At 43.2% G+C, this 26,076-nt stretch overlaps 1 protein-coding gene across 6 annotated transcripts in view; it reads left to right on the forward strand.

Annotated features, from left to right (window-relative positions):
- KDM2A (lysine demethylase 2A) overlaps positions 1-26,076 on the forward strand; it is a 113,467-nt gene that overhangs the window by 25,032 nt on the left and 62,359 nt on the right. The window contains exon 1 of one of the 6 annotated variants that reach the window (XM_066252177.1): positions 9,433-9,486. The exons of the other annotated variants lie outside the window; for them this stretch is intronic. Within the exon in view, the coding sequence (XP_066108274.1) occupies positions 9,472-9,486 (15 nt within the window). The 5' untranslated portion in view covers positions 9,433-9,471. Of the gene's footprint in view, positions 1-9,432; positions 9,487-26,076 lie in introns of those variants that run through there. 6 annotated transcript variants of the gene reach the window in all.

Genomic DNA, 26,076 nt, shown 5'->3' on the forward strand with positions numbered 1-26,076 from the left:
AACCTCTTTTTCTTTTATACTTTGTTACATGCTTTTTAAAATTTGATCCTTGACCCTGTCTGGTTGGCTCAGTGGTAGAGTGTCGTAGAGCGTCGGCCTGGCATGTGGAAGTCCCTGGTTCGATTCCAGTCAGGGAACACAAGAGAAGTGACCATCTGCTTCTCTACCCGTGCCCTTCCACTTTTTCTCTCTCTTTTTTCCCCTTTACCCCTTTCCACAGCCATGGCTCCAGTGGTTGGAGTGAGTTAGCCCTGGCTCTGAGGATGGCTCCATGGCCTCTCCTCAGGTGCTTAAATAGCTTGGTTGCCGAGCAGCAGAACAGCATCCCCAGGTGAGCAGAGCATTGCCCCCTAGTGGGCTGACCAAGTGGATCCTGGTTGGGGCACATGCGGCAATCTGTCTCACTGCCTCACTGCCCCTTACTTAATTAAAAAAAATAACAAGTAAAATAAAATTTGATTCTTTTTATTTTTTTTTAATTTTTTTATTTTTTACAGAGACAGAATGAGTCAGAGAGAGGGATAGACAGGGACAGACAGACAGGAATGGAGAGAGATGAGAAGCATCAATCATTAGTTTTTCATTGCACGTTGCAACACCTTAGTTGTTCATTGATTGCTTTCTCATATGTGCCTTGACCGTGGGCCTTCAGCAGACCGAGTAACCCCTTGCTGGAGCCAGCAACCTTGGGTTCAAGCTGGTGGGCTTTTGCTCAAACCAGATGAGCCCACACTCAAGCTGGCAACCTCGGAGTCTCGAACCTGGGTCCTCTGCATCCCAGTCCGACACTCTATCCACTGTGCCACCGCCTGGTCAGGCAAAATTTGATTCTTGAGACAAACTTTTGAGGGGGGATATGGTAGTTCCACATTTTGTTCATTAGGAAATAGAGACCCAGAGATGTGAAATAACTTGTCCTAAAGTTGTAATAGCTAATAAGTGGTAGAATAAAGCCTGGAAACCAGGTCTTTTAACTTCAGGTTGAATTTCTTTCCATTACATCGTATTCTCGCTTTCTCTTTTCCCATTACCTGAAAACAATACTGTACTCAGCTACTTTCTCTTTTCTTAAAATTCTGTGCTCTTTTTTACTTTGGGGCCTTTGCATATGCAGTTTTTTCTGAGTTGAACACTCCCTCCTCTCTTTAATTCTATTTATCCTTCACATTTTGGCTTAGATATTATATCCTTTGGGAAATTTTTAACATGTTTCTCCTTTTCTGCTAGATAAGGTGCCTATCTCCCCATTTCTTTTTTTTTTTTTTTTTTACAGAGACACAGAGAGAGAGTCAGAGAGAGGGATAGACAGGGACAGACAGGAACGGAGAGATGAGAAGCATCAATCATTAGTTTTTCGTTGCGCATTGCGACTTCTTAGTTGTTCATTGATTGCTTTCTCATATGTGCCTTGACTGCGGGCCTTCAGCAGACTGAGTAACCCCTTGCTGGAGCCAGCGACCCTGGGTCCAAGCTGGTGAGCTTTTTGCTCAAGCCAGATGAGCCCACGCTCAAGCTGGCAACCTCGGGGTCTCGAACCTGGGTCCTTCCACATCCCAGTTCAACGCTCTATCCACTGTGCCACCGCCTGATCAGGCTCTCCCCATTTCTTTAACTAGATTTTATTCTGCTCTCATAACAAATAGCACCGACTGTCTTTCCATGTATTTTCTAGATTCTAAGTGCAAGAACCACAACAGTCTTATTTACCAGAGTATTAATTGTGTGTGGCACATGGGCAGATGCTAAAAAATATAATGAATTCAATTGAATATAATCCTCAATAAGTTTGTGACATTTTTTTATGTGTGTATATATCTCTTTAATTTTTCCATTGATTTGAGAGAGAAAAAGAGAGGCATCAACTCGCTGCTCCACTTACCTCTACTTAGTGCATTCATTGATTGTTTCTCTTAGGTACCCAGATGGGGTATTGAACTCATGACCTTGGTGTGTCAGGAGTACACGTTACCCACTGATCCACTGGCCAGAGTGACAGATTTTTTTGTGCTGTGTTCTTAAACTCTGTGGTGCATTTATTTATTTGTTTGTTTATTTACTGCCTTGTAACTTTTTATATTAGTTTTTTATATTAGTTTCGAATGTGGTATATTTATCATTTTTGTGTAGCATAATGAAGTTACACTTGTGATTGTTTTTTTGTTTGTTTGTTTGTTTGTTTGTTTTTGTATTTTTCCGAAGCTGGAAACGGGGATAGTCAGACAGACTCCCGCATGCGCCCGACCGGGATTCACCCGGCACGCCCACCAGGGGGCAATGCTCTGCCCCTCTGGGGCAGAGGCCAAGGAGCCATCCCCAGTGCCCGGGCCATCTTTGCTCCAATGGAGCCTCGCTGTGGGAGGGGAAGACAGAGACAGAGAGGAAGGAGAGGGGGAGGGGTGGAGAAGCAGATGGGCGCTTCTCCTGTGTGTCCTGGCCGGGAATCGAACCCCGGACTTCTGCTCGCCAGGCCGACGCTCTACCACTGAGCAAACCGGCCAGGGCTCCACTTGTGATTGTTGAATTCCCAAAAGGATTGTAACATATTTCAAAGTGAGGGTTATACAAATTTTATATTCTCTGCATTCTTTGGAAATATTTTTAAAAATTATTGAATTGAATATTTGACTACCTTTCAGAAGTTTTCTTTATTCATTTACTTTATTTTTATCCATTTACTTTTCCTATTAAAGGTATGTTAAACTTCAAAGTTAAACTTTATAATTGCCTGAAAGATATAATATCTGAAAAACTAACATAAATTTCATAGCTGCTGTCTTTGACTTTGAACAGCAGGCTTTGATTCCATCTTTCATTCATAAAGAGTAAATAGGTTCTTAAAAAGTAACTTACAGAATTTACTGAAATTGCCTTGGCGGGATAGCTTGGTTGGTTAGCATGTTGTCTGGAAGGTGCAGAGGTTGATGGTTCAATCCCCGGTCAGGGCACATACAGGAACAAATTGATGTTCCTGTCTCTCTCCCCTACTTTTCTCTCTCTCAAATCAATCAAAAATTGTTTTAAAGAATTTACCGAACTTGACAGCTGTTCTGTGGTTAGATTAAAATAAAATCTTTATCCTTAAGGAATACACAGAGAAGTAGTAGTAAAGAGCCATCATATGTGCAACTTGTTCTCAGATGGTTTGAAAGTAAGTGGGTAAAAGCATACATACACACTGGTGTATATCCACAGATACACAGTTCACAAAAATTAGGGGATCAGGGAATGTGCAGATACTCCAGTACTTTCAGCCTTTTGTATAATGCATTTTCACCAATGAAATAAAAGTTGGTTTTGTATCTCATTTGCATAATCAAACAACTTCTTTGACTTGTTTGCTTTTCTGATGTTCTTGTTTAATAAAAAGTCAAATGCTTCTTAAAAAAAAGGTCAATGCTTTTATCGCTCCATATTCATTTTGAAATATCCCCTAATTTTTGTGAGCAGTATATATGTAAAAGCAGATCTCAGTTTTCATGGTAGTGGGGGGCTGTAAAAATGACTCCAATAATTATGATGTGCTCTTTAAAATATTTGTCAAAATATTAAGATCTATTTCATTGTTGGTTGTAAATATATGAGGAAATGAATAATAAAACTAATATTTATTTGTTATACTGTAATTTAAAGCATTAGAAACCTGGACTATTGGAGTGTTTTATTTCTTCATTAAAAACTTATCAGAGCCCTGGCCGGTTGGCTCAGTGGTAGAGCGTCGGCCTGGCGTGCAGAAGTCCGGGGTTCGATTCCCGGCCAGGGCACACAGGAGAAGCGCACATCTGCTTCTCCACCCCTCCCCCTCTCCTTCCTCTCTCTCTCTCTCTTCCCCTCCCGTAGCCAAGGCTCCATTGGAGTAAAGATAGCCTGGGCGCTGGGGATGGCTCCTTGGCCTCTGCCCCAGGCGCTAGACTGGCTCTGGTCGCCTCGGATGGGCAGAGCATTGCCCCCTTGTGGGCATGCCGGGTGGATCCTGGTCGGGTGCATGTGGGAGTCTGTCTGACTGCTTCCCAGTTTCCAGCTTCAGAAAAATACAGAAAAAAAAACAAAAAACAAAAACTTATCAGAGGTAATTTTAAAAGCTCTTGCCTGCTTGTCATACAACTTAAGGTAATAGAGTAAGTGTCTTTTGAATGTCTCAGCTTCTAGCAGTTTATCCTTTGCACTTTCCATGTCATGGAATATCTTTGAGAGTTCTTTTTTTTTTTTTGCTGACATTGCTTCCTTTGGGACATCTTTATCCTTTTCATCACTTTTCTTATTTATGTTTCTTATTTATGTCTCCACTAAGTTCCTCTGATACATACTCTTTATTTTCTATTCAAATCTCATTTCCATCATGATCACTTTATTTCTTTGCTTTATTTTCATCTTTGTAGGCTAATTCTCTTTTTTGACTACCCATTTTTGTAAAATGTCATGTGCTTTATCACTGAGAGACTAGCAGGCAACACAGCTATGCCTTGCTGTTTGTGTGTCAACTGAATAACGTGCCAGTGATTCATCTCCAACAGACTTTGAAAGAAGTAATGTGACTGGTTACTGATTATGATGCACACCTATTTACAAGGTGATTTGTGGACTGAAAACTAGCAGTCAAGTTAGTACTTTGTGTGACTACTCACAGTTCATTCATATACAGTGATAACAAATTTGAACTATGTTGTTAGAGGATTGATGTTATTTTAACTAAACTGTGGTAGCTGAAATGTGTGCATATTGGACCATGTAAAGCAGGTACTACAGGTATAAAGAGACTGTATGAATGAGCAAATGCTTTGATTTTTATCATGTTAGATAAAAATTTCCTTCCCTTGCAAGGAAATTAATGTCATTGTATTTTTACTGAATTGTAACTGGTTTACAGGGAGGATAGATGATAAGATACTGTATGTATATAAAAACTTTGTTAACCATGACACGTTATAGATAACAAGTATGTGGTATGACAGGGCAACCAACATTAACAACTCTAATATGCCAGGCAGTATTTTAGATATTTTACATATAGTAGATTTGTCATTTGACCCTTAGCACAATCCCTGAAGTTGGTGGTGTTTATACAACCTTATTTTATAAGGAAACTGAGATTCGTGGTTTATGTAAGCTACTAGTAAGTAGCTAATTCAGGATTCACACTTAGGACTGTCTGGCTTCAAACCCGTATTCATTCTATTGTATTACTCCATTTGTTTGGTAGTTGTTGGGGATCCTCCCAGAGACCCTTTGATAGTGGCTAAATAAAGATTAAAACATGAGAAAGCTTCCTGACCAGCCGGTGGCACAGTGGATAGAGCATTAAACTAGGATGCGAGGACCCAGGTTCAAGACCCTGAGGTCGCCAGCTTGAAAGCAGGCTCATCTGGTTTGAGCAAAGCTCACCAGCTTGGACCCAAGGTCGCTGGCTTGAGCAAGGAGTCACTCGGTCTGCTGAAGGCCCACGGTCAAAGCACATATGAGAAAGCAATCAATGAACAACTTAGGTGTTGCAATGAAAAACTGATGATTGATGCTTCTCATCTCTCTCCATTCCTGTCTGTCCCTATCTATCCCTCTCTCTGACTCTGTCTCTATAAATCAAAACAAAACAAAAAAACAAAAAACATGAGAAAGGGGCATTTTAGATATATAATATTTAGGTTTATGGAGTATTAGGTGATTAGATTCAGGTTTAACATTTTTGCAAAAATACCTCACAGGTCGCCATCTTGCATATTTACAAGCCTTGCATCACCAAGAGTGAGACGCTTTCAGGTTGTGTCACTCTTGATGATGTGAGCCTTGATCATGTTAAGAGTATGACTGTCAGATCTTTCCTATAAAAATAATTTTTCTTTTGTAATTAGAAAGTAATTTGTGCAGTGGTACTTTGAGATTTCCCCAACAACTTTTCATTGATCATCTATTTAATGCCCCAGCCAGGTAGCTTGGTTGGTTAGACTAGAGCATTGTCCTGAAGTATAGATGTTGCCAGTTCAATCCCTAGTCAGGATGACACATATAGGAACAGATTGATGGTCCTGTCTCTCTCTCCTTCTCTCTCTCAGTAAAATCAATAAGTAAATCCCCCCCTTCTTTTCCAAGTGAGAGGAGGGGAGATAGGTTCCTGCTTTTGCAAGTCCCAGGTTCGATTCCCAGTTGGCACACAGAAATGACCATTTGCTGCTCCACCCTTTTCCTCTTCCCCTCCTGTCTCCGATCCTGCAGCTGTGGCTTGAATGATTTGAGCAGTTTGGTCCTGGGCACTGAGGATGGCTCCATGGCCTCCCCTCAGGCTCTAAATTAGCTTGTTGCTGAGCAACAGAGCAGCAGCCCCAGATGGGCAGAGCATCGCTGGGTAGGGGGCTTACCTGGTGGATCAGTTGGGGCAGATGTGGGAGCTTGTCTGTCTGCCTCCCTGCCTCTCAATTAGAAAAAAAAACTCACAAAAACTGTGGATGAAAATAACCACTTCTAATTTTTTGCTGCAGGAAACTTTTTAGTTCAATACTGGTTATAAACTATAATGCCATAGTTCTCCCTCTTCCATTTTTATGTGTTGTATCTAGTTATTCCTAACTGTAGGATAAAAATGTTTTATAAAAGTTTTCAGCCTGCCCTGTGGTGGCACAGTGGATAAACATATCGACCTCAAATGCTGAGATTGCTGGTTCGAAACCCTGGGCTTGCCTGGTCAAGGCACACATGGGAGTTGATGCTTCCTGCTCCTCCCCTCTTCTCTCTCTCTCTCTCTCTCTCTCTCTCTCTCTTTCCTCTCTAAAATGAATAAATAAAATCTTTAAAAAAAGTTTTCAAAGATATATAGCTTTCTGATTTTATTTCGGATCATGTTAATATGTTTGAAACTCTCTCAGAACCTGGCCCAAGGACTAAAGTTAATTTGTGGTATTAACAATAAAGATTTCCTGCACCCAGATATAATTATAATAGGCAGGAAAGCTATGCAAGGTGGAAGGTAAAACAGAACTAAAATTCATGAGTGTCTGCTGTGTAAGTCCAGAGTATATAATCATCTTTAAAATAATGTGCAAGAGTCCTGGCCGGTGGGCTCAGCGGTAGAGCGTCGGCCTGGCGTGCGGGGGACCCGGGTTCGATTCCCGCCCAGGGCACACAGGAGAAGCGCCCATTTGCTTATCCACCCCCCCCTCCTTCCTCTCTGTCTCTCTCTTCCCCTCCCGCAGCCAAGGCTCCATTGGAGCAAAGATGGCCTGGGCGCTGGGGATGGCTCCTTGGCCTCTGCCCCAGGTGCTAGAGTGGCTCTGGTCGCGGCAGAGCGACGCCCTGGAGGGGCAGAGCATCGCCCCTGGTGGGCGTGCCGGGTGGATCCCGGTCGGGCGCATGCGGGAGTCTGTCTGACTGTCTCTCTCCGTTTTCAGCTTCAGAAAAATACATAAAATAATGTGCAAGATATGATATAGGAGAATAGAAATAAGCATTATGTTTTTTTTGTTTTGTTTTGTTTTGTATTTTTCTGAAGCTGGAAACGGACCTGGGTCCCCCGCACGCCAGGCCGACGCTCTACCGCTGAGCCAACCAGCCAGGGCCAATAAGCATTGTTTTTATTTCAGTCAGGCTTAACTATATCTGTTGTATCATCCTGGGAAAGGTTAGTTTAAAAGATGTACTTTTTACTGAATTTCAGGGGTCAGTGAACCTAGGAAACCTTATTAAAAAAAGAAGGAAAGAGAATTTCAAGGATCAAGAGTTTCCACAGAGACTGTGTAGTTCTTAGACATTAGACATTCTTGTAGGCAGACTTCCAGCTGATCTTCTAGTGGTATTGTCAACTGACTTAGTACACGCATATTGATTGATTAACATAGAGTCTTGCTAGATCACTTATGGTTGGTGCTTGTCACTGCTGCTGTCATTTAAGACAATTACAGGTTTGGGCCCTGGCTGGGTTGCTCAGTTGGTTGGAACATTGTCCAGATAAGCCAAGATTGTGGGTTCAATCCCAAATCAGGCACATATAAGAATCAGCCAGTGAGTGCATAAATGGGTAGAACAACAAATTGATATTTCTCTCATTTCCTCTCCCCTTTTCTCTCCTCTCACTTTCTCCCCCTCTCTTCCCCTCCCCCTCCGGCTCCCCCTCCCCTCTCCTCTCCTCTCTCTTCTCCTCTTTCCTCTCTTCTCCTCTCCTCTCCTCCCCTCTCCTCACCTCCCTTTTCCTCTCTCCCTCCTACCTTGCCTTTGTGAGAAGAGGGAAGATAGTGAGGCACATTCTCACATGCACTTCTCTTGGGACCACCCACAAACCTCACCTGTGACCAGTGCTCCAGTAGGGAGCTATTTTTAGTGCCTGAGGCTGATGCACTTAGAGAAACCAAGCTATCCTCAGAGCCTGGGGCCCTTGAATCAATCAAGCCACTGGCTACAGGAGGTGAGAAGGGGGAGCTGGAGGGGGAGAGAAGCAGATGGTTGCTTCTCTTGTGTGCCCTGACTGGGAATCAAACCCTAGATGTCTGCATGCTAGGCCAATGCTCTATTCACTGAGCCACTGGACAGGGATTCTCTTAAACTTTCAATAGGATTAGTATGCAACAACCATGTTCAGCGTGGCCATAAGTCAACAAATGCCCCAAAATATTTATATTGCTTTCTTTATTGAGGCTGACAGATAAGCAGATTTTAAAAAAAAGAAATTTATTGATTGATTTTACAGAGAGAGGAAGGGGGAAGCGAGAAGTATCAACTCATAGTTGCTTCACTTTAGTTGTTGATTGCTTCCTTGTTGTGTGTGCCCTGATGGAGCAAGCCCATGGTTTTGAACTGGTGACCTCAGTGTTCCAGATTGACACTGTCCCCTGCACCACAACAGGCCAGGTTGTTTTTGGCAATTTTTAACAATGACAAACATTAAAAAGTATTTTCTCCTTACTCCTGAATGAACTGAATATTCCTTTAGCAAGGCTATAATCAATGTGTTAAATTCCCTGTATGTTTACGTTAGTGTGGTTTTGGGAGTCCCAGGCTCCAACATTCTGTGACCGTGAATAGGACACATCTTAACTTCTCTGAGTCTCAGTTTACTAGTTTCTAAGTTGGTGAAATAATGTTATCTATTTTTAAGGATTGTTTGAGGATTTAATGGGATAATATTGAATGCTTTGCAAACAATGAAATTTTAATAAAATCTATTCTGATTTTCAAAACTTAATAAGTTATATGATCAGTTCTACATATTTCAAATCTGAGTGGTTTTAATTATACAGATAAAATAGAAATGCATTATTATATAAAATTGAAGGATTACAGATAAGGCTAAAGAGTCCCTTAACTGCTGTAATCCCAATTCTTTCCCTGGAAGTAACCATTTTATCAATTCGTATATCCTTCCAAGTCTATTTTTGCCTTTAAAATAAACGTACACAAAAACACACATGTGCGTATATATTTTCTACTTCATAGATCAAGAATAAAAGATAGCCTGACCAGGCGGTGGCGCAGTGGATAGAGCATCGGACTGGGATGCGGAGGACCCAGGTTTGAGACCTTGAGGTTGCCAGCTTGACCATAGGTTCATCTGGTTTGAGCAAAGCTCACCAGCTTGGACCCAAGGTCGGTGGCTCGAACAAGGGGTTACTCGGTCTGCTGTAGCCCCAAGGTCAGGGCACATATGAGAAAGCAATCAATGAACAACTAAGGTGTCACAACGAAAAGCTGATGATTGATGCTTCTCATCTCTCTCCATTCCTGTCTGTCTCTCTATCCCTCTCTCTGACTCTCTGTCTCTGCAAAAAATAAATAAATATAAGAATAAAAGATAGTGCTTTAGTAATTTTGTAAATACTACAATTACCACTTATTAGACTGTACTTTACAGGCTTAGTTACCAAAGGACATCAATCAAAATTCAGCAGTTTGTTCACAGTGTCAGATCTTGGGCCAAATTATAGAATTCTTTGTAGCCATGAAAGTTTTATTTTTCAAATGTTTTACTGAATTTATTGGGCTTATACTGGTTAATAAAATTATACAGGTTTCAGGTGTACAGTTCTGTAATATATCATCTGTATACTGTATTGTGTGTTCGCCACCCCAAGTTAAGTCTTCCTCCATCACCATCTCCTGGATCCGTCACCTGCCCCTTTCCCTTCTGCAGTTCCCATACCCTTGGCTGTGTCTGTGAGTTTTTTTCCTTTGCTTAACTCCATTACCTTTTTCACACAACCTTCCAATCCCCCCCCTCTTTCAAGCTGTCAGTCTGTTTTAATCAAAGGGAAGAAGCCAGAAGAAATAAAGAAACAGCCTGGGCCTGACCTGTGATGGCACAGTGGATAAAGCGTCCACCTGGAACACTGAGGTTGCTGGTTCGAAACCCTGGGCTTGCCTGGACAAGGCACACAGGGAGTTGATACTTCCTGCTCTCCCCCCTTCTCTCTTTCTTTTCTCTCTCCTCTCTCAAAAGTGAATAAATAGAATCTTAAAAAAAGAAGACACAGGCCCTGGCCGGTTGGCTCAGTGGTAGAGCGACGGCCTGGCGTGCAGAAGTCCCGGGTTCGATTCCCAGGGCACACAGGAGAGGCGGCCCATCTGCTTCTCCACCCCTCCCCCTCTCCTTCCTCTCTGTCTCTCTCTTCCCCTCCTGCAGCCGAGGCTCCACTGGAGCAAAGATGGCCTGAGCGCTGGGGATGGCTCCTCGGCCTCTGCCCCAGGCGCTGGAGTGGCTCTGGTCGCAACAGAGTGACCCCCCGGATGGGCAGAGCATCGCCCCCTGGTGGGCAGAGCGTAGCCCCTGGTGGGCGTGCCGGGTGGATCCCGGTCGGGCGCATGCGGGAGTCTGTCTGACTGTCTCTCCCCGTTTCCGGCTTCAGAAAAATACAGGGGGGAAAAAAAAAAAGACACAGCCTGACCTGTGGTGGTGCAGTGGATAAAGCGTTGACCTGGAAATGCTGAGGTTGCCGGTTCGAAACCCTGGGCTTGCCTGGTCAAGGCACATATGGGAGTTGATGCTTCCAGCTCCTCTCTCTCTCTCTCTAAAATGAATAAATAAAATTAAAAAAAAAAAAAAAAAGACACAGGCCCTGGCTGGTGGGCTCAGTGGTAGAGTGTCAGCCCAGCATGTGGATGTCCTGGGTTCGATTACCGGTCAGGACACACAGGAGAAGTAACCATCTGCTTCTCCACCCCTCCCCTCTCTCTCAGTGTCTCTTTGTTGTTACACTTACTTATGCATTCATTGGTTGCTCCTGGTATATGCCCTGATCATATGCCCTGGAATCGAACCCATAACCTTGGCATATAAACCATTTTTAGTCCACAATTTTGTTTCCCTTTGGGGAAAAAAATTTTTAAATTTAATTTTATGTCAGTGGACATATAGGATTATAGTGCCAATTTGGGTGTTTGTATGCATGTGTTTTACATTTATGGGTGTGTGTGTGTGTGTGTAATTTACTAGGAATGCCTCCTGTGGTGCTCATCGTACATTTTATACCCATGTTCACAAGGCACGGTTCTCAGTCTTTCTACCTGATTAAGCCTATTTCTAGAAAAATGATGCTTGTCTGTCCCAGAAAAGGATCCTGGAACCAGGTATATTCCTCAGCCCAGTTCTTATAAATCCTTACTCCTAAGAAATGTGGGACATTAAGCTTAATGTATCATCAAACTTCACATTCAGCTGTCTAGAGCCAGCTTTCTACATTCATGAAATACATTTTCCCCAAAATGTTTTTATTCTGAAAAAAATTCTAATACAGAAAAGTGTAATGAACATCTATCTGTATATCCTTTACCTAGAGTTCCCACTTGTTTAAAAAAAAATGCCACATTTTTTTTCTATACTTTTTTTGAGTTGAATTATTTGAAAGTAATTAGCACATCGTGACACCTTACCCCTAAAATGTTTCAGCATACATCTCCTAAGAATAAGGACATGACCATACCATAAACCTATTGTTATACCTAAGAAAATTAAACAGTTCCATGATATCTAATATTCACATTTTTCCAAATGTTCTAAATAGCTTTTTTCTGGCTTTTTAAACCTTGGATTCAATCCATGTTTATACAATGCATATAATTGTGACTCTTTAGTTACTTTTAATCTGCAATAGAGGTTGGCATACTACAACCCATGTGCCAAGACTGGCTAGTCAGTTTTTATATGTACAGCCCACCAAATAAGAATAAATTTTACTTTTTTTTTCTGTATCTTTTTTATTTTTTTTTGAAAGAAAGAGAAGCATCATTTAGTTGTACTTAGTTGTGTCATTGATTGCTTTTCATGCTGACTGGAGCTTGAATCAGCAACCTTGGGGTCAAGTCCTGACTAGGACAAGGCTCTTACCAGCAACCTTGGGGTGTTGAGCTGGCAACTGTGGGACTGAATTGGCAACGTTTGTGCTCTGGGACAACACTGTCCACTGTGTCATCAGCCAGGGATCCTATATCGTTTTTTTAAATTGAGGTAAAATTCACATAAAATATTGAATTCATTAGCATTTAGTGCATTCAGTATGTTGTATAACCATTATATCTGTCTAGTTCAAGACATTTTAAGCACTCAAAAAAGAAACCCTATACCATTAAGCAGTCTCCCCATTCTGCCCTCCCCCCAGCTCCTGGTCAGCAGTAGTTGACTTTCTTCACTATACATTCTCCTACTGTGGATGTTTCTTGTAGATGGAATCATGTAATATGTAACCTTTGTGTCTGATTTTTTCCACTTAATATAATTTTGAGGTTCATTCACACTGTAGTATTATATTTATCAGTACTCCATTTCTCTTTATGACTGAATAATATTCCATTGATAGGGATATACCACATTTTGTTTATCTGTTCATATGTTGATGGACATTTGGGTTTCCACCTTTTGACTATTTTGAATAGTGCTGCTATGTCCCTTTTTGTACAAATATTTTTTAAATACCTATCCAGTTGGTTTTTACATTTTTAAGTGGATGAAAACATCAAAAGAATAATAGTATTTTGTGACATATGAAAACTATGTGAAATTCAAATTTCAATGTTCATAAATAAAGCCATTGTTACCCCTTTATGTTGTCTGTGGCTGTTTTCATGCTGCAGTGACAGTTGAATAGTTGTAACAGAAACCATATGTCCCACAAAGCTCAAAATACTATTCTCTGGCCTTCTGTAGTGAAAGTTTACTGGCTCTGAACAGTCTCTCTATCTTTTTGTTTTTGTGACACTGAATTCTTAACTAATAAGACTTTTTCTTTCTTTTTTTTTTTCTTTTTTTTTTTTTTGCATTTTTCTGAAGCTGGAAACAGGGAGAGACAGTCAGACAGACTCCCGCATGCGCCCGACCGGGATCCACCCGGCACGCCCACCAGGGGCGACGCTCTGTCCACCAGGGGGCGATGCTCTGCCCATCCTGGGCGTCACCATGTTGCGACCCTCCTGGGTGTCGCCATGTTGCGACCAGAGCCACTCTAGCGCCTGGGGCAGAGGCCACAGAGCCATCCCCAGCGCCCGGGCCATCTTTGCTCCAATGGAGCCTTGGCTGCAGGAGGGGAAGAGAGAGACAGAGAGGAAGGCGCGGCGGAGGGGTGGAGAAGCAAATGGGCGCTTCTCCTATGTGCCCTGGCCGGGAATCGAACCCGGGTCCTCCGCACGCTAGGCCGACGCTCTACCACTGAGCCAACCGGCCAGGGCCTCTTTCTTTTTTTTTTTTTTCTTCATTTTTCCGAAGCTGGAAACGGGGAGGCAGTCAGACTGACTCCCGCATGCGCCTGACCGGGATCACCCGGCATGCCCACCAGGGGGCGATGCTCTGCTCCTCTGGGGCGTTGCTCTGTTGCATCCAGAGCCATTCTAGCACCTGAGGCAGAGGCCACAGAGCCGTCCTCAGTGCCCGGGCCATCTTTGCTCCAGTGGAGCCTTGGCTGCGGGAGAGGAAGAGAGAGACGGAGAGGAGAAGGGGAGGGGTAGAGAAGCAGATGGGCACTTATCCTGTGTGCCCTGGCCGGGAATCGAACCTGGGACTCCTGCACGCCATGCCGACGCTCTACCGCTGAGCCAACTGGCCAGGGCCTAATAAGACTTTTTAAAGTAGTTTTAGATTTGCAGAAAAATTGAACAGGAAATACAGAGTTCCCACATACCCTTCCTCTGCCCCTCAGTTTCCCCTATTATTATTACCATCTTGCATTAGTGTGGTAAATTTTAAAATTGATGAACCAATATTAACATTATCACCCAATCTCCATAGTTTACATTAGGGTTTGCTCTTTGTGTTTGTAGATCTGTGGGTTATGGCAAATGCATAATGTCATGTATCCACCATCACAGTATCACACAGAATAGTTCCACTGCCCTGAAACTTGTACTGCACTTACTCTCCTCCCCTCCTCCGTGCACTAGCAGCTGCTGCTGTTTTTACTGTCTCTCTAGTTCTGCCTTCTAACTTTAATCCAAACACAGTGTGTAGCCTTTTCAGGCTGGCTTTCTTCACTTAGCAATATGCATTTAAGGTTCCTCTATGTCTCTGTGTCTTGATAGTTCATTTCTTTTTATTGTTGAATAGGTTTATTCATTCACATATTGAGGACATCTTGGTTGCTTCCCAGTTTTGGCAGAAATAAATAAAACTGCTATAAACATTTGTATGCAGGTTTTTGTGTGGACATACATTTAAAATAGTCAATTCTTTAGAGCTGTTTTCGATTCAGCAAAATTGAGTGGACAGTACAGAGGTCACACATATATCCCCTGCTCCTGTATGCACATAGCTTCCTCCACTACCACAGTCCTGCACCAGAGTGGGTAACAGTTGATGGCCCTACACTGACACAACATTATCACCAAAAGTCCATGGTTTACATTTGAGTTCACTTCTGGTGTTGTACAGTATATGGGTTTTGACAAATATATAATGATATGTATCCACCATTATAATACTTATACAGAATAGTTTCACTGCCCAGAAAATCTGTACTCCACTTTCTTATCTCTTTCTTCCCCTCAACCTCTTGCAACAACTTATCCTTTTATTGTCCATAGTTTTGCCTTTTCCAAAATGTCATATAAATGGAATAATATCATGTGTAGCCTTTTTTTAAATTTTATTTTAACGTATGCGAGAGACAAGACAGACAGGAAGAGAGAAAGATGAGAAGCATCAACTTGTAGTTGTGGCACTTTTTAGTTGTTCGTTGATTGCTTCTCATACGTGTCTTGACCGGGGGTTCCAGCTGAGCCAGTGACCCAAACCAGTGACCCTGGGCTGCAAGCCAGCGACCTTTGGGCTTAAACCAGCAACCATGGGATCATGTTTGATGATCCCACACTCAAGCCAGCTTCCTTGTGATCAAGCTAGTGAGTCCATGCTCAAGCCAGTGACCTTGGGATTTCGAACCTGGGACCTCAGCATCCCATGTTGATACTCTATCCACTGTGCTACCACTGGTCAGGCTCATATGTAGCCTTTTCAGGTTGGCTTTTTTCCCTATAGTAATACACATTTAAATTTCCTTCATGTCGCCTGACCAGGTGGTGGCGCAGTGGGTAGAGTGTCGGACTGGGATGCGGAGGACCCAGGTTCGAGACCCGAAGTCGCCAGCTTGAGCGCAGGCTCATCTGGTTTGAGCAAAGCTCACCAGCTTGGACCCCAGGTCGCTGGCTTGAGCAAGGGGTTACTCAGTCTGCTGTAGCCCCACGGTCAAGGCACATATGAGAAAGCTATCTGAACAACTGAAGTGCCACAACGAAAAATTGATAATTAATGCTTCTTATCTCTCTCCGTTCTTGTTTGTCTATCCCTATCTATCCCTCTCTCTGACTCTCTCTCTGTCTCTGGGGAAAAAAAAGAAAAAGACTGTTGCCTTGAAATGACAAGGTTGCAGGTTCAGTCCCTGGTCAGGGCACACGTAGGAAGCAACCAGTGAATGCACAACTGAGTGGAACAATAATGAATGCTTCCCTTCCCACTCCCCTTTCTCTCCCTTTCTTTCTCTGTCTCTAAAAAAATGAAAGAAGAAAAAAGCCCTAGCCTGATAGCTTGATTGGTTGGAGCATCACTCTGGTGCACGGAGGTTGCCTGTTGTATTCTTCTTTCAGGGCACATACAGGAGCTGCTCCATGTTCCTGTCACTCTCTCCCTGCCTCTCTCAAAAAAAGAAAAAGAAAGAAAAGAAAAAGAAGATTCCCACTGTCACAGAATTTGCCGATTTCCCTACAAGTTTGAAGATAGTGATAGAATTGGGTCTGTCCTTGGAGGGGGAAGTATTTGCAGCTTAAGGTATAGTGATATCAGAAAAATAGAATCATTAAAAGAATAAATGCTGGGCCCTGGCCAGTGGCTCAGTGGACAGAGCATCGGCCTGTTGTATGGATTTCTGGGGTTTTATTCCTGGTCAGGGCACATAGGAGAAACTACCATTTACTTCTACCCCTCCTCCCCTTTTTCTCCTTCCCTTCCCGCAGCCAATGGCTCAAATGGTTCAAGCATGGCCCTGGGCACTAAGGATATCTGCATTGGAGCATCAGCTTAAGGCACTAAAAATAGCTCAGTACTCAAGCACTGGCTCAAGATGGGGGTTGTGGGGTGGATCCTGGTCGTGCCCATGTGGGAGTATGCCTCACTATCTCCTCTTCTCTCACCTAAAAAGCCATATATATTAATATATATATGCGCCAAGTAAGTACAGAGTTTCTATATGGAATCACATAAAAGTCTAGAAATGTATATTGATGATGGTTGCATAACAGCGTGAATGTACTTAATGCCACTGAACTGCACACATAAAATGGTTAAAATGATAAATTTTATGTCACATGTATGTAACCACACTTTCAAAAAGTATGTGCAATTATAATGTATCACTGAGCCCTTTTTCTGATAACCTTTCATCAAGCTTCCTGTTGGTCTATTTGAACTAATTAAGAGAGGAAAACTCTTTCTGAAATAAATTCTATAGTTCAGTTCTGGTAGAGAGGAAGAGGCAATGATGTTATATTCACCCCCTGGCCCCAGTACAGTTTGCCTTTGTAGCCTCTCAGGGAAAGAAGCCATTGTTAAGATCTCTGGGTGTCCTGGATTGGGCCCAGGCTATGGATGGAGATTCGGCTGTTGGTGCAGACAGGCCCTGCTTTTCATTGTATGTTGCTTCCATTTGTTGCTGTTCTCCCGGTGCAGGCCTGGCCTTTTCAGATTAAGGAGAGAGTTCTACAACTTTGTTTTAATGCTGTCATTTTGACCCAAGAAATCCTATAGATTCAGGATGAGAGCAGTAACCATAATGTCAGCAGCAAAATTATTATTGGCCAGTTTGCTGTGAAGGCAGGCCGTTCATTTAGGAAGTAAACCTGTCAGTAAGAGCAGAAGTTCTGCTTGGAGGGAAGGAAGAAGTGGCTTTAATTTGTGGCTGATGGAGCTTAGGTAACTTCCTTAGCCTTCCTTTTTTGCCTGAGTTGACTGGGGAAGAGAAGTTGGTAGGAAAAGGGTCAGTGATGGCTGTAGCAATAGCACAATACCATGGTGAGGTGGACTGTGGTTTTCTTTAGTGTGTAGAAAATTTATCCATTTGAAACTTTAATTGCCTTCCTGTTGGACAATATTCAGTTTATCATAGCATTTTTCACAGTTTTTGACTGACCTGCAATTATAATACATTTTATGTTCTGACCTAGTACTATCAAAACTTTCAGAAAATGGTACCTATTTATACTTTGTTTTTTGATATTTTTTACTTCATTCTATTATTTTATTATTTTTTCCAGTTCTTTTTATTAATTTATTTTAGAGAGGAGAGAGAAAGAGGGAGGAGCAGAAAGCATCAACTCCCATATGTGCCTTGATTGGGCAAGCGCAGGGTATGGAACTGGAGACCTCAGTGTTCCAGGTCAATGCTTTATGTACTGTGCCAGCACAGGTCAGGTATTTTATTAATTTTTTAAATGTATATCTGGCCAGTGGTGGCACAGTGGATACCTGATATCCCAGGTTCAAAGCCCTTGATCACCAGCCTGAGTGCAGGATCATCAGCATGATCCCAAGGTCACTTGATTGAGCCCAAAGGTTGCTGGCTTGAAGCCCAAGGTCACCGGCTTGAGCAGGGGGTCACTGGCTTGGCTATAACCCCCCAGTCACGGCACATATAAAAAGCAATCAGCCTAACCAGGCAGTGGCGCAGTGGATAGAGCATTGGACTGGGATGTGGAGAACCCAGGTTCGAGACCTCGAGGTCGCCAGCTTGAGCATGGGCTCATCTGGTTTGAGCAAAGCTCACCAGCTTGGACCCAAGGTCGCTGGCTTGAGCAAGGGGTTACTCGGTCTGCTGAAGGCCCGCGGTCAAGGCACACATGAGAATGCAATCAATGAACAACTAAGGTGTCGCAACGAAAAACTGATGATTGATGCTTCTCATTTCTGTTCCTGTCTGTCTGTTCCTATCTATCCCTCTCTCTAACTCTGTCTCTGTAAAAAAAAAAAAAAGCAATCAGTGAACAACTAAAGTGACATAACTATAAGTTGATGCTTCTCATCTCTTTCCCTTCCTGTCTTGTCTCTCTTGCTTAAAAAAAAAAAAGATAATTGGTATAGATACAGTGGTCGGCAACAGAGCCAAATATCAACAGTACAGCAATTGAAATTTATTTTGAGAGCCAAATTTTTTAGACTTAAACTATATAGGTAGGTACATTCCTTATTGAGGTAGCGCCCACATGTGATATTTTGTAGAAGAGCCACACTCCAAGGGGCTAAAGAGCCACATGTGGCTCGTGAGCTGCAGTTTGCCGACCACTGGATAGAACAGTGGTTCTCAAAGTATGGTATATGCCCAGGATTCTTTAATAGGAGTCTGTGCAGTCAAAAACTTTTTATAGAGGGCCTTGGCCAGTTTGTTCAATGGATAGAGCACTGACCCAGCATGTGGATGTCCCGGGTTCAATCCCCAGTCAGGGCACACATGAGAAACAACCATCTGTTTTTCTTCCCCTTCCTCTCCCCCTTCTCTCTTTCTGCCTCTGTCACAGCCGGTAGCTCTTATTATCAAGGGTCAGCCCCAGATAAGAGGGGTTGCTGGGTGGATCCCAGTCAGGGCGCATGTGAGAACTTGTCTCTGTTTCCCCTCCTCTTATTTAAGGAAAGGGAAAAAAGAAAGAAACTTTCCATAGCGCCCTGGCTAGGTAGATCATTTGGTTAAAGCATCCCAATATGTCAAGGTTGCAGGTTCGATTCCAGGTCAGGGTACATACAAGTATCAACCAGTGAATGGAATGTATAAATAAGTAAAACAGTGAATCAATGTTTCTTTCTCCCTTTCCTCTCTCTAAAAATCAATTTTAAAAAGTTTAACTGTTTTCATAGTAATCTAGAATATTATTTACCTTTTTTTCTCTCATTCTCAAATAAGTGGAGATTTTCCAGAAATAAAGTAGAATTTTCCAGAACTATATGGTGCTGGATGGTATCAGTTTCAGGACTAATGAAATATGTAGTTGCATATTCTTATGTTTTTGAGAATTTCTTAAAGTGTTAGGATATAAATGTATTTTTCAGAGATTTCCAGTATTCATATTGTGCTCATATTAGCTACTTTAATTTTTTTAAATTTATTGATTGATTCTAAAGGAAGAGAGAGAGAGAGAGAGAAAGAACATTGATTTGTCGTTCCACTTATTCATTGGTTGATTCTTTGTTGTTGTTTTTTTAATTGATTTTAGCGAGAGAGACAGGAACACCGATCTGTTCCTGTATGTGCCCTGACCAGGGATCGAACTGGCAACCTCTGTGCTTCGGGTCGATGCTCTAACCAACCGAGCTATCTGGCCAGGACTCACTGGTTGATTCTTGTATTTGCTCTGACTGGGGATCGAACCTGCAACCTCAGCGTATCTGGATGACACTCTAACCAACTAAGCTACCTGGCCAGGGTTCATACTGGCTACTTTTGATTATACCTGCTATAACCTCTATAACCTCAGTGTGGTCAAGCAAATCATTACTTTGAAATCCTGAAGTTTTCCTTAAGCCTGTGTGGAAATACTAGTATGTACAATAAGTCCTCACTTAACGTCATTGATAGGTTTTTGGAAACTGTGACTAAAAATGATGTATAACAAAACCAGTTATGCCATAGGCTAGTTGCCATAAACAAACTTAAGTTCTTATATTTCTGGTCACAAAAACACTACCAAACTTTTAAAGAAAGATCGAAAACACTCCTAATAAACATTGAAATAAATGTGAGCTATATATACTTTTAAGAATGATGAATAAAAACAAGTAAAATAATTATTTTCTAACCTACTTATTCCAGTTCAGAGTCATAGGTGTCCAGAGCTTATCTCGACAGCTCAGGGCAAAAAGCAGGAACCAATCCTGGCCTGGATGCCCTTCCATCAGGACACACACACACACACACACACACACACACACACTGAGACAGTCTAGATATTCAAGCACACCCATCTTTGGGATGTAGGAGGAAACTGAGGTACCTGGAGAATAGCCACTCAAACATGAGGACAGCATGCAAACCTCACGTCTTGGCTGGGAATTGATTTTTTATTTTTCATCACCATTATAATGAAACAATGTTTTTCAAAGACCTGTTGTACAGTTTGTTGTCTTGTTTTACAATTATGTATCAGTAAATTCCCCAGTTTTAATTTGTAATAAATATATATACATACACAAAAGCTGTTTGGGATCCTTAGTAATTTTTTGTGTGTACAGAATTCATGAGACCAAAAAGTTTGAGAGCTTCTGATATAGGGGTTAAGAATGTAGGCTTGTTTTTTTGGGTTTTTTTTTTTGCATTTTTCTGGAGCTGGAAACGGAGAGACAGTCAGACAGACTCCCACATGCGCCCGACCGGGATCCACCCGGCACGCCCACCAGGGGCGAAGCTCTGCCCACCAGGGGGCGATGCTCTGCCACTCCGGGGCGTCGCTTTGCCACGACCAGAGCCACTCTAGCGCCTGGGGCAGAGGCCAAGGAGCCATCCCCAGCACCCGGGCCATCTTTGCTCCATTGGAGCCTTGGCTGCGGGAGGGGGAGAGAAAGACAGAGAGGAAAGCGCGGCGGAGGGGTGGAGAAGCAAATGGGTGCTTCTCCTGTGTGCCCTGGCTGGGAATCGAACCCGGGTCCTCCGCACGCTAGGCCGACGCTCTACCGCTGAGCCAACCGGCCAGGGCTAGGTTTGTTTTTGTTTTGTTTTTTAGAAAGGGTATCACACACTTTTTTTTTTTTTCTATTTTTCTGAAGCTAGAAACGGGGAGAGACAGTCAGACTCCCGCATGTGCCCGACCTGGATCCACCCGGCACGCCCACCAGGGGGCGACGCTCTGCCCCTCCAGGGCGTCGCTCTGTTGCGACCAGAGCCAGTCTAGAGCCTGGGGCAGAGGCCAAGGAGCCATCCCCAGCGCTCGGGCCATCTTTGCTCCAATGGAGTCTCGGCTGTGGGAGGGGAAGAGAGAGACAGAGAGGAAGGAGAGGGGGAGGGGTGGAGAAGCAGATGGGCGCTTCTCCTGTGTGCCCTGGCCGGAATCGAACCCGGGACTTCTGCACGCCAGGCCGACGCTCTACCACTGAGCCAACCGGCCAGGGCCACACTCATTTTTTATGGTAAATACACACACACACATATACACGAGATCTATAACTATAACAATTTTTTTTTTTTCCATTTTTCTGGAGCTGGAAACGGAGAGACAGTCAGACAGACTCCCGCATGCGCCCGACCGGGATCCACCCGGCACGCCCACCAGGGGCGATGCTCTGCCCACCAGGGGGCGATGTTCTGCCCATCCTGGGCGTCACCATGTTGCGACCAGAGCCACTCTAGCGCCTGAGGCAGAGGCCACAGAGCCATCCCCAGCACCCAGGCCATCTTTGCTCCAATGGAGCCTTGGCTGCGGGAGGGGAAGAGAGAGACAGAGAGGAAGGCGCGGCGGAGGGGTGGAGAAGCAAATGGGCGCTTCTCCTGTGTACCCTGGCCGGGAATCGAACCTGGGACCTCCGCTATAACAAATTTTTAAGTGTACAGTATTATTAACTATAAGCACCATGTTTACAGCAGATTTCTAGAACTTTTTCATCTTGTATAACAAACTTCTCCCACATTGAACAACAGCTCCCCATTTCCCCCTCCCCTCAGTCCTTAGCACCTTTCTGCTTCTATGAGTTTGACTAGAATGGAGGCTTTTTTATAACACTTGGATCTGGTTATTTATTTATTTATTTATTTGATCTGGTTTTGAGTCCCAGTTTGGCCACTTGTGAAGTCATCCTGGCTCAGGTTACCCAACCTTTTTGATTCTTACCTTTCTTTTTTTTATTTTATTTTATTTATTATTTTTTTTTTTTTCATTTTTCTGAAGCTGGAAACAGGGAGAGACAGCCAGACAGACTCCCGCATGTGCCCGACTGGGATCCACCCGGCACGCCCACCAGGGGCGACGCTCTGCCCACCAGGGGGCGACGCTCTGCCCATCCTGGGCGTCGCCATGTTGCGACCAGAGCCACTCTAGCGCCTGGGGCAGAGGCCACAGAGCCATCCCCAGCGCCCGGGCCATCTTTGCTCCAATGGAGCCTCGGCTGCGGGAGGGGAAGAGAGAGACAGAGAGGGAAAGCGCGGCGGAGGGGTGGAGAAGCAAATGGGCGCTTCTCCTGTGTGCCCTGGCCGGAATCGAACCCGGGTCCTCTGCACGCTAGGCCGATTCTTACCTTTCTTTATAACTAAAATTGATGTTTACTATCCTACTTCATAGGGTGGTATGAGGATTAAATGAGTTAGAAAAATATACTTGAATATGCTTAACACATAGGAAGCATTGATATATTAGCTGTTATTATAATAGAATATGTAAAAGCATTTAATCACATTGATATTTAGCTGTAGCATTTCTTAGCAGTACCCACCTTTGTGAAATTGGATTGTCTAAACTTACTCTTAAGTTTTTGTTCTCATTCTTCTCGTGTAGGTGCCTCTAGACCAGTGGTAGTCAACCTGGTCCCTACCACCCACTAGTGGGCATTCCAGCTTTCATGGTGGGTGGTAGCGGAGCAATCAAAGTATAAATTAAAAGATAGATTTAACTATAGTAAGTTGTTTTATAAAGATTTATTCTGCCAAACTTAGCGAAAATCTAACATAAAGTACTTGGTAAGTAATTGTTATTATATGTTTTAACTTGCTATAACTCTGCTTTATCAATTTTATAAAGTTACTTCCCTACTTTATAAATCACCATTACTGTGGAATCGGTGTGCAGTTAGGAAATTTTACTACTAACAGAGATACAAAAGTGGGTGGTAGGTATAAAAAGGTTGACTATCCCTGCTCTAGACTTTTCTTAATCAAGTTGGTTTTATTTTCCAAACAAATTGTGAAGATCTTGAAAATAGCAGCTTGATTCTATTTTTTCTGTTGTGTCTTGGACTCAGCCTGTAGTAAGCATTCCAGACATGTAAATCCTAGTACAAAGGCATGGTCACACAAACTTGTAATACCCATGAGGATGATGGTGGGAAAAGAGCATTTAGGTCCCTGTTCTGATTCTTTACTCTGGCTCTCTTAGGAATTTTCTTTTCAATACTGAATAGGCTTCCTAGGAGGTGTAGTGGAAGATGAATTATAGTTTATTAAATCGCTTCAATTTCTTTTTTTTTTTTTTTTTTGTGGAACAGCAAAAGCTTTATTTAGTACAGCGCTTCCTGGACAATGTTGCCTGGTCCCGAGGACAGAGGCCAGGGAAGTTGCATGGGGTGATCCGCTTGGGGATATTTAAAGGGTCTCATCTAGGGTGTCGGTCGAGTTAATATGACGTGGTGAAATTTCACTGGCTGACAGATGGTCGCTCTTTTCCAAAGGGCTTCTGGGAAGTTTCCTTTGGCGCTCATGAGTGTGGGTAGTTCTAGCCAAGTTCCCGAGTTTGGTTCTCATGTGACCTTTCTTCATTGTCCACTGACCTTACACTCCATGTGGCCTCTCTCTCCTCCACATGGCCTTTCTCTGCTCTCCTCACTTCAATTTCTTTGGTTAATCCGTTTCTCTTTACAGAATGAAATTATAACATTATTGGCATACTGGTTTACCAGGATTTCTCTCATTACATCCTAACAATAAAAGAGAATACTAGCAACATGCCAAATAATTCATATTAGGACATTTTAATTCTTATTTGTAAATATATATAATGATTATTTCTCCTATAGTACCTTCTGAGATTTAGAGCAACACAGGCAAGCAGGTGTGAATATTTTCTAAAGATTGAACTATTTTTAAATCTTTTACTTTTGTTGGTCATTCTTTTCTCTTTGGGTCTGTCTTCAACCTTCTACTCTTGATGTCCGGAAACTTGTTTTTGCATAAACACATTGCTACTTTTCTAGGCTCTACATTTCCCATGTAAGTTCCCTCTACCCAGAAATAAACAATCATAGAACCAATTCTACCATTTAGAGTAAAGGCTTTTCCCAAATAACACCTTCTAGAAATGGTCATTTCATGTTAAATTGCTGTCAGTGTGACAGGGGAAAAGATATGGTTGTTGTATTTCATCCCTAGAATTAGACATTTGTTGAGGAGATTTAGAAATGGTGGATTCATAAGAGAGATTCTGAAAGAGATGGACTTGGAAAAATTACTAGAAGCCTACCACTTGAGGTAGTAAAGGAAAAATCTTACCTGATGTTTAATGCTATAGGAGATGAGGCATGTGAAGTATGACTTATCTCTGGCCATATTATAGACCAATGGTCCCCAACCCCCGGGCCGCGGACAGGTACCGGTCCGTGGGCCATTTGGTACTGATCCACAGAGAAAGAATAAATAACTTACATTATTTCCGTTTTATTTATATTTAAATCTGAACGATGTTTTATTTTAAAAAAATGACCAGATTCCCTCTGTTACGTCCGTCTTAAGACTCATTCTCTACGCTTATCTCAGTCACGTGATACATTTATCCATCCCACCCTAAAGGCCTGTGCGTGAAAATATTTTCTGACATTAAATCAGTCCGTGGCCCAAAAAAGGTTGGGGACCACTGATATAGACCATTTTGAGGGGGAAAGATAGTTGGTTTCCCAGTCCAATGTTGCTTCGTGTTCAAAACCATACTTGCTAACAGTCTTGAGCATGTGCTGGCTACTTTACGTTTTTTATCTCACTTAATCCTCCTCTAGTCCCGTGCAGTGGTTTCTGTTGTAGTCAGTTGTTAAGTAGCTCACATATAGTGAGAGGATGAACCAGGATTTGAACACTGGAAGCCTGGTCCCAATCCTGCCATTACTGTACACAGCCTCCCCCCCCCCCTTTTTTTTTTTTGGTATTTTTCTGAAGCTGGAAACAGGGAGAGACAGTCAGACAGACTCCTGCATGCGCCCGACCAGGGTCCACCTGGCATGCCCACCAGGGGCAATGCTCTGCCCACCAGGGGGCGATGCTCTGCCCCTTCGGGGCCTGGGGCAGAGGCCAAGGAGCCATCCCCAGCACCCGGGCCATCTTTGCTCCAATGGAGCCTCGGCTGCGGGAGGGGAAGAAAGAGACAGAGAGGAAGGAGAGGGGGAGGGGTGGAAAAGTAGATGGGTGCTTCTCCTATGGGCCCTGGCCGGGAATCGAACCCGGGACCCCTGCACGCCAGGCCGACGCTCTACCACTGAGCCAACCGGCCAGGGCCCAGCCTCCCTTTTAATGTTTAGGCTACATCACAGTTTGAGGAGTACTTGTACTTAATGTTCTTATTTAAACATCATAACAGTCCTTTGCATTAGATGATTTTTTTTTGTTTGTTTAAGAGCGAAAGAGAGACAGGAAGGGAGAAAGATGAGAAGCATCAACTCGTAGTTGCAGCACTTGAGTTGTTCATTGATTGCTTCTCATACATGCCTTGACCCGGGGGCTCCAGCCAAGCCAGTGACCCCTTGCTCAAGCCAGCGACCTTGGGCTCAAGCCCATGACAATGGGGTCATGTCGATGATCCCACGCTCAAGCTGGTGAGCCCACACTCAAACCAGCAACCTTGGGGTTTCAAACCTGGGTCCTCTGTGCCCCAGGTTGATGCTCTATCCACTGTGCCACCACCTGGTCAGGCTAAGTGAAATTGACATTTTCATACTAGAAAATGGAAACTTAAAGAATGTAAAACTCA

This window comes from Saccopteryx bilineata, chromosome 1, assembly GCF_036850765.1.
Source record: "Saccopteryx bilineata isolate mSacBil1 chromosome 1, mSacBil1_pri_phased_curated, whole genome shotgun sequence".
In the NCBI taxonomy this organism is placed as follows: domain Eukaryota; kingdom Metazoa; phylum Chordata; class Mammalia; order Chiroptera; family Emballonuridae; genus Saccopteryx; species Saccopteryx bilineata.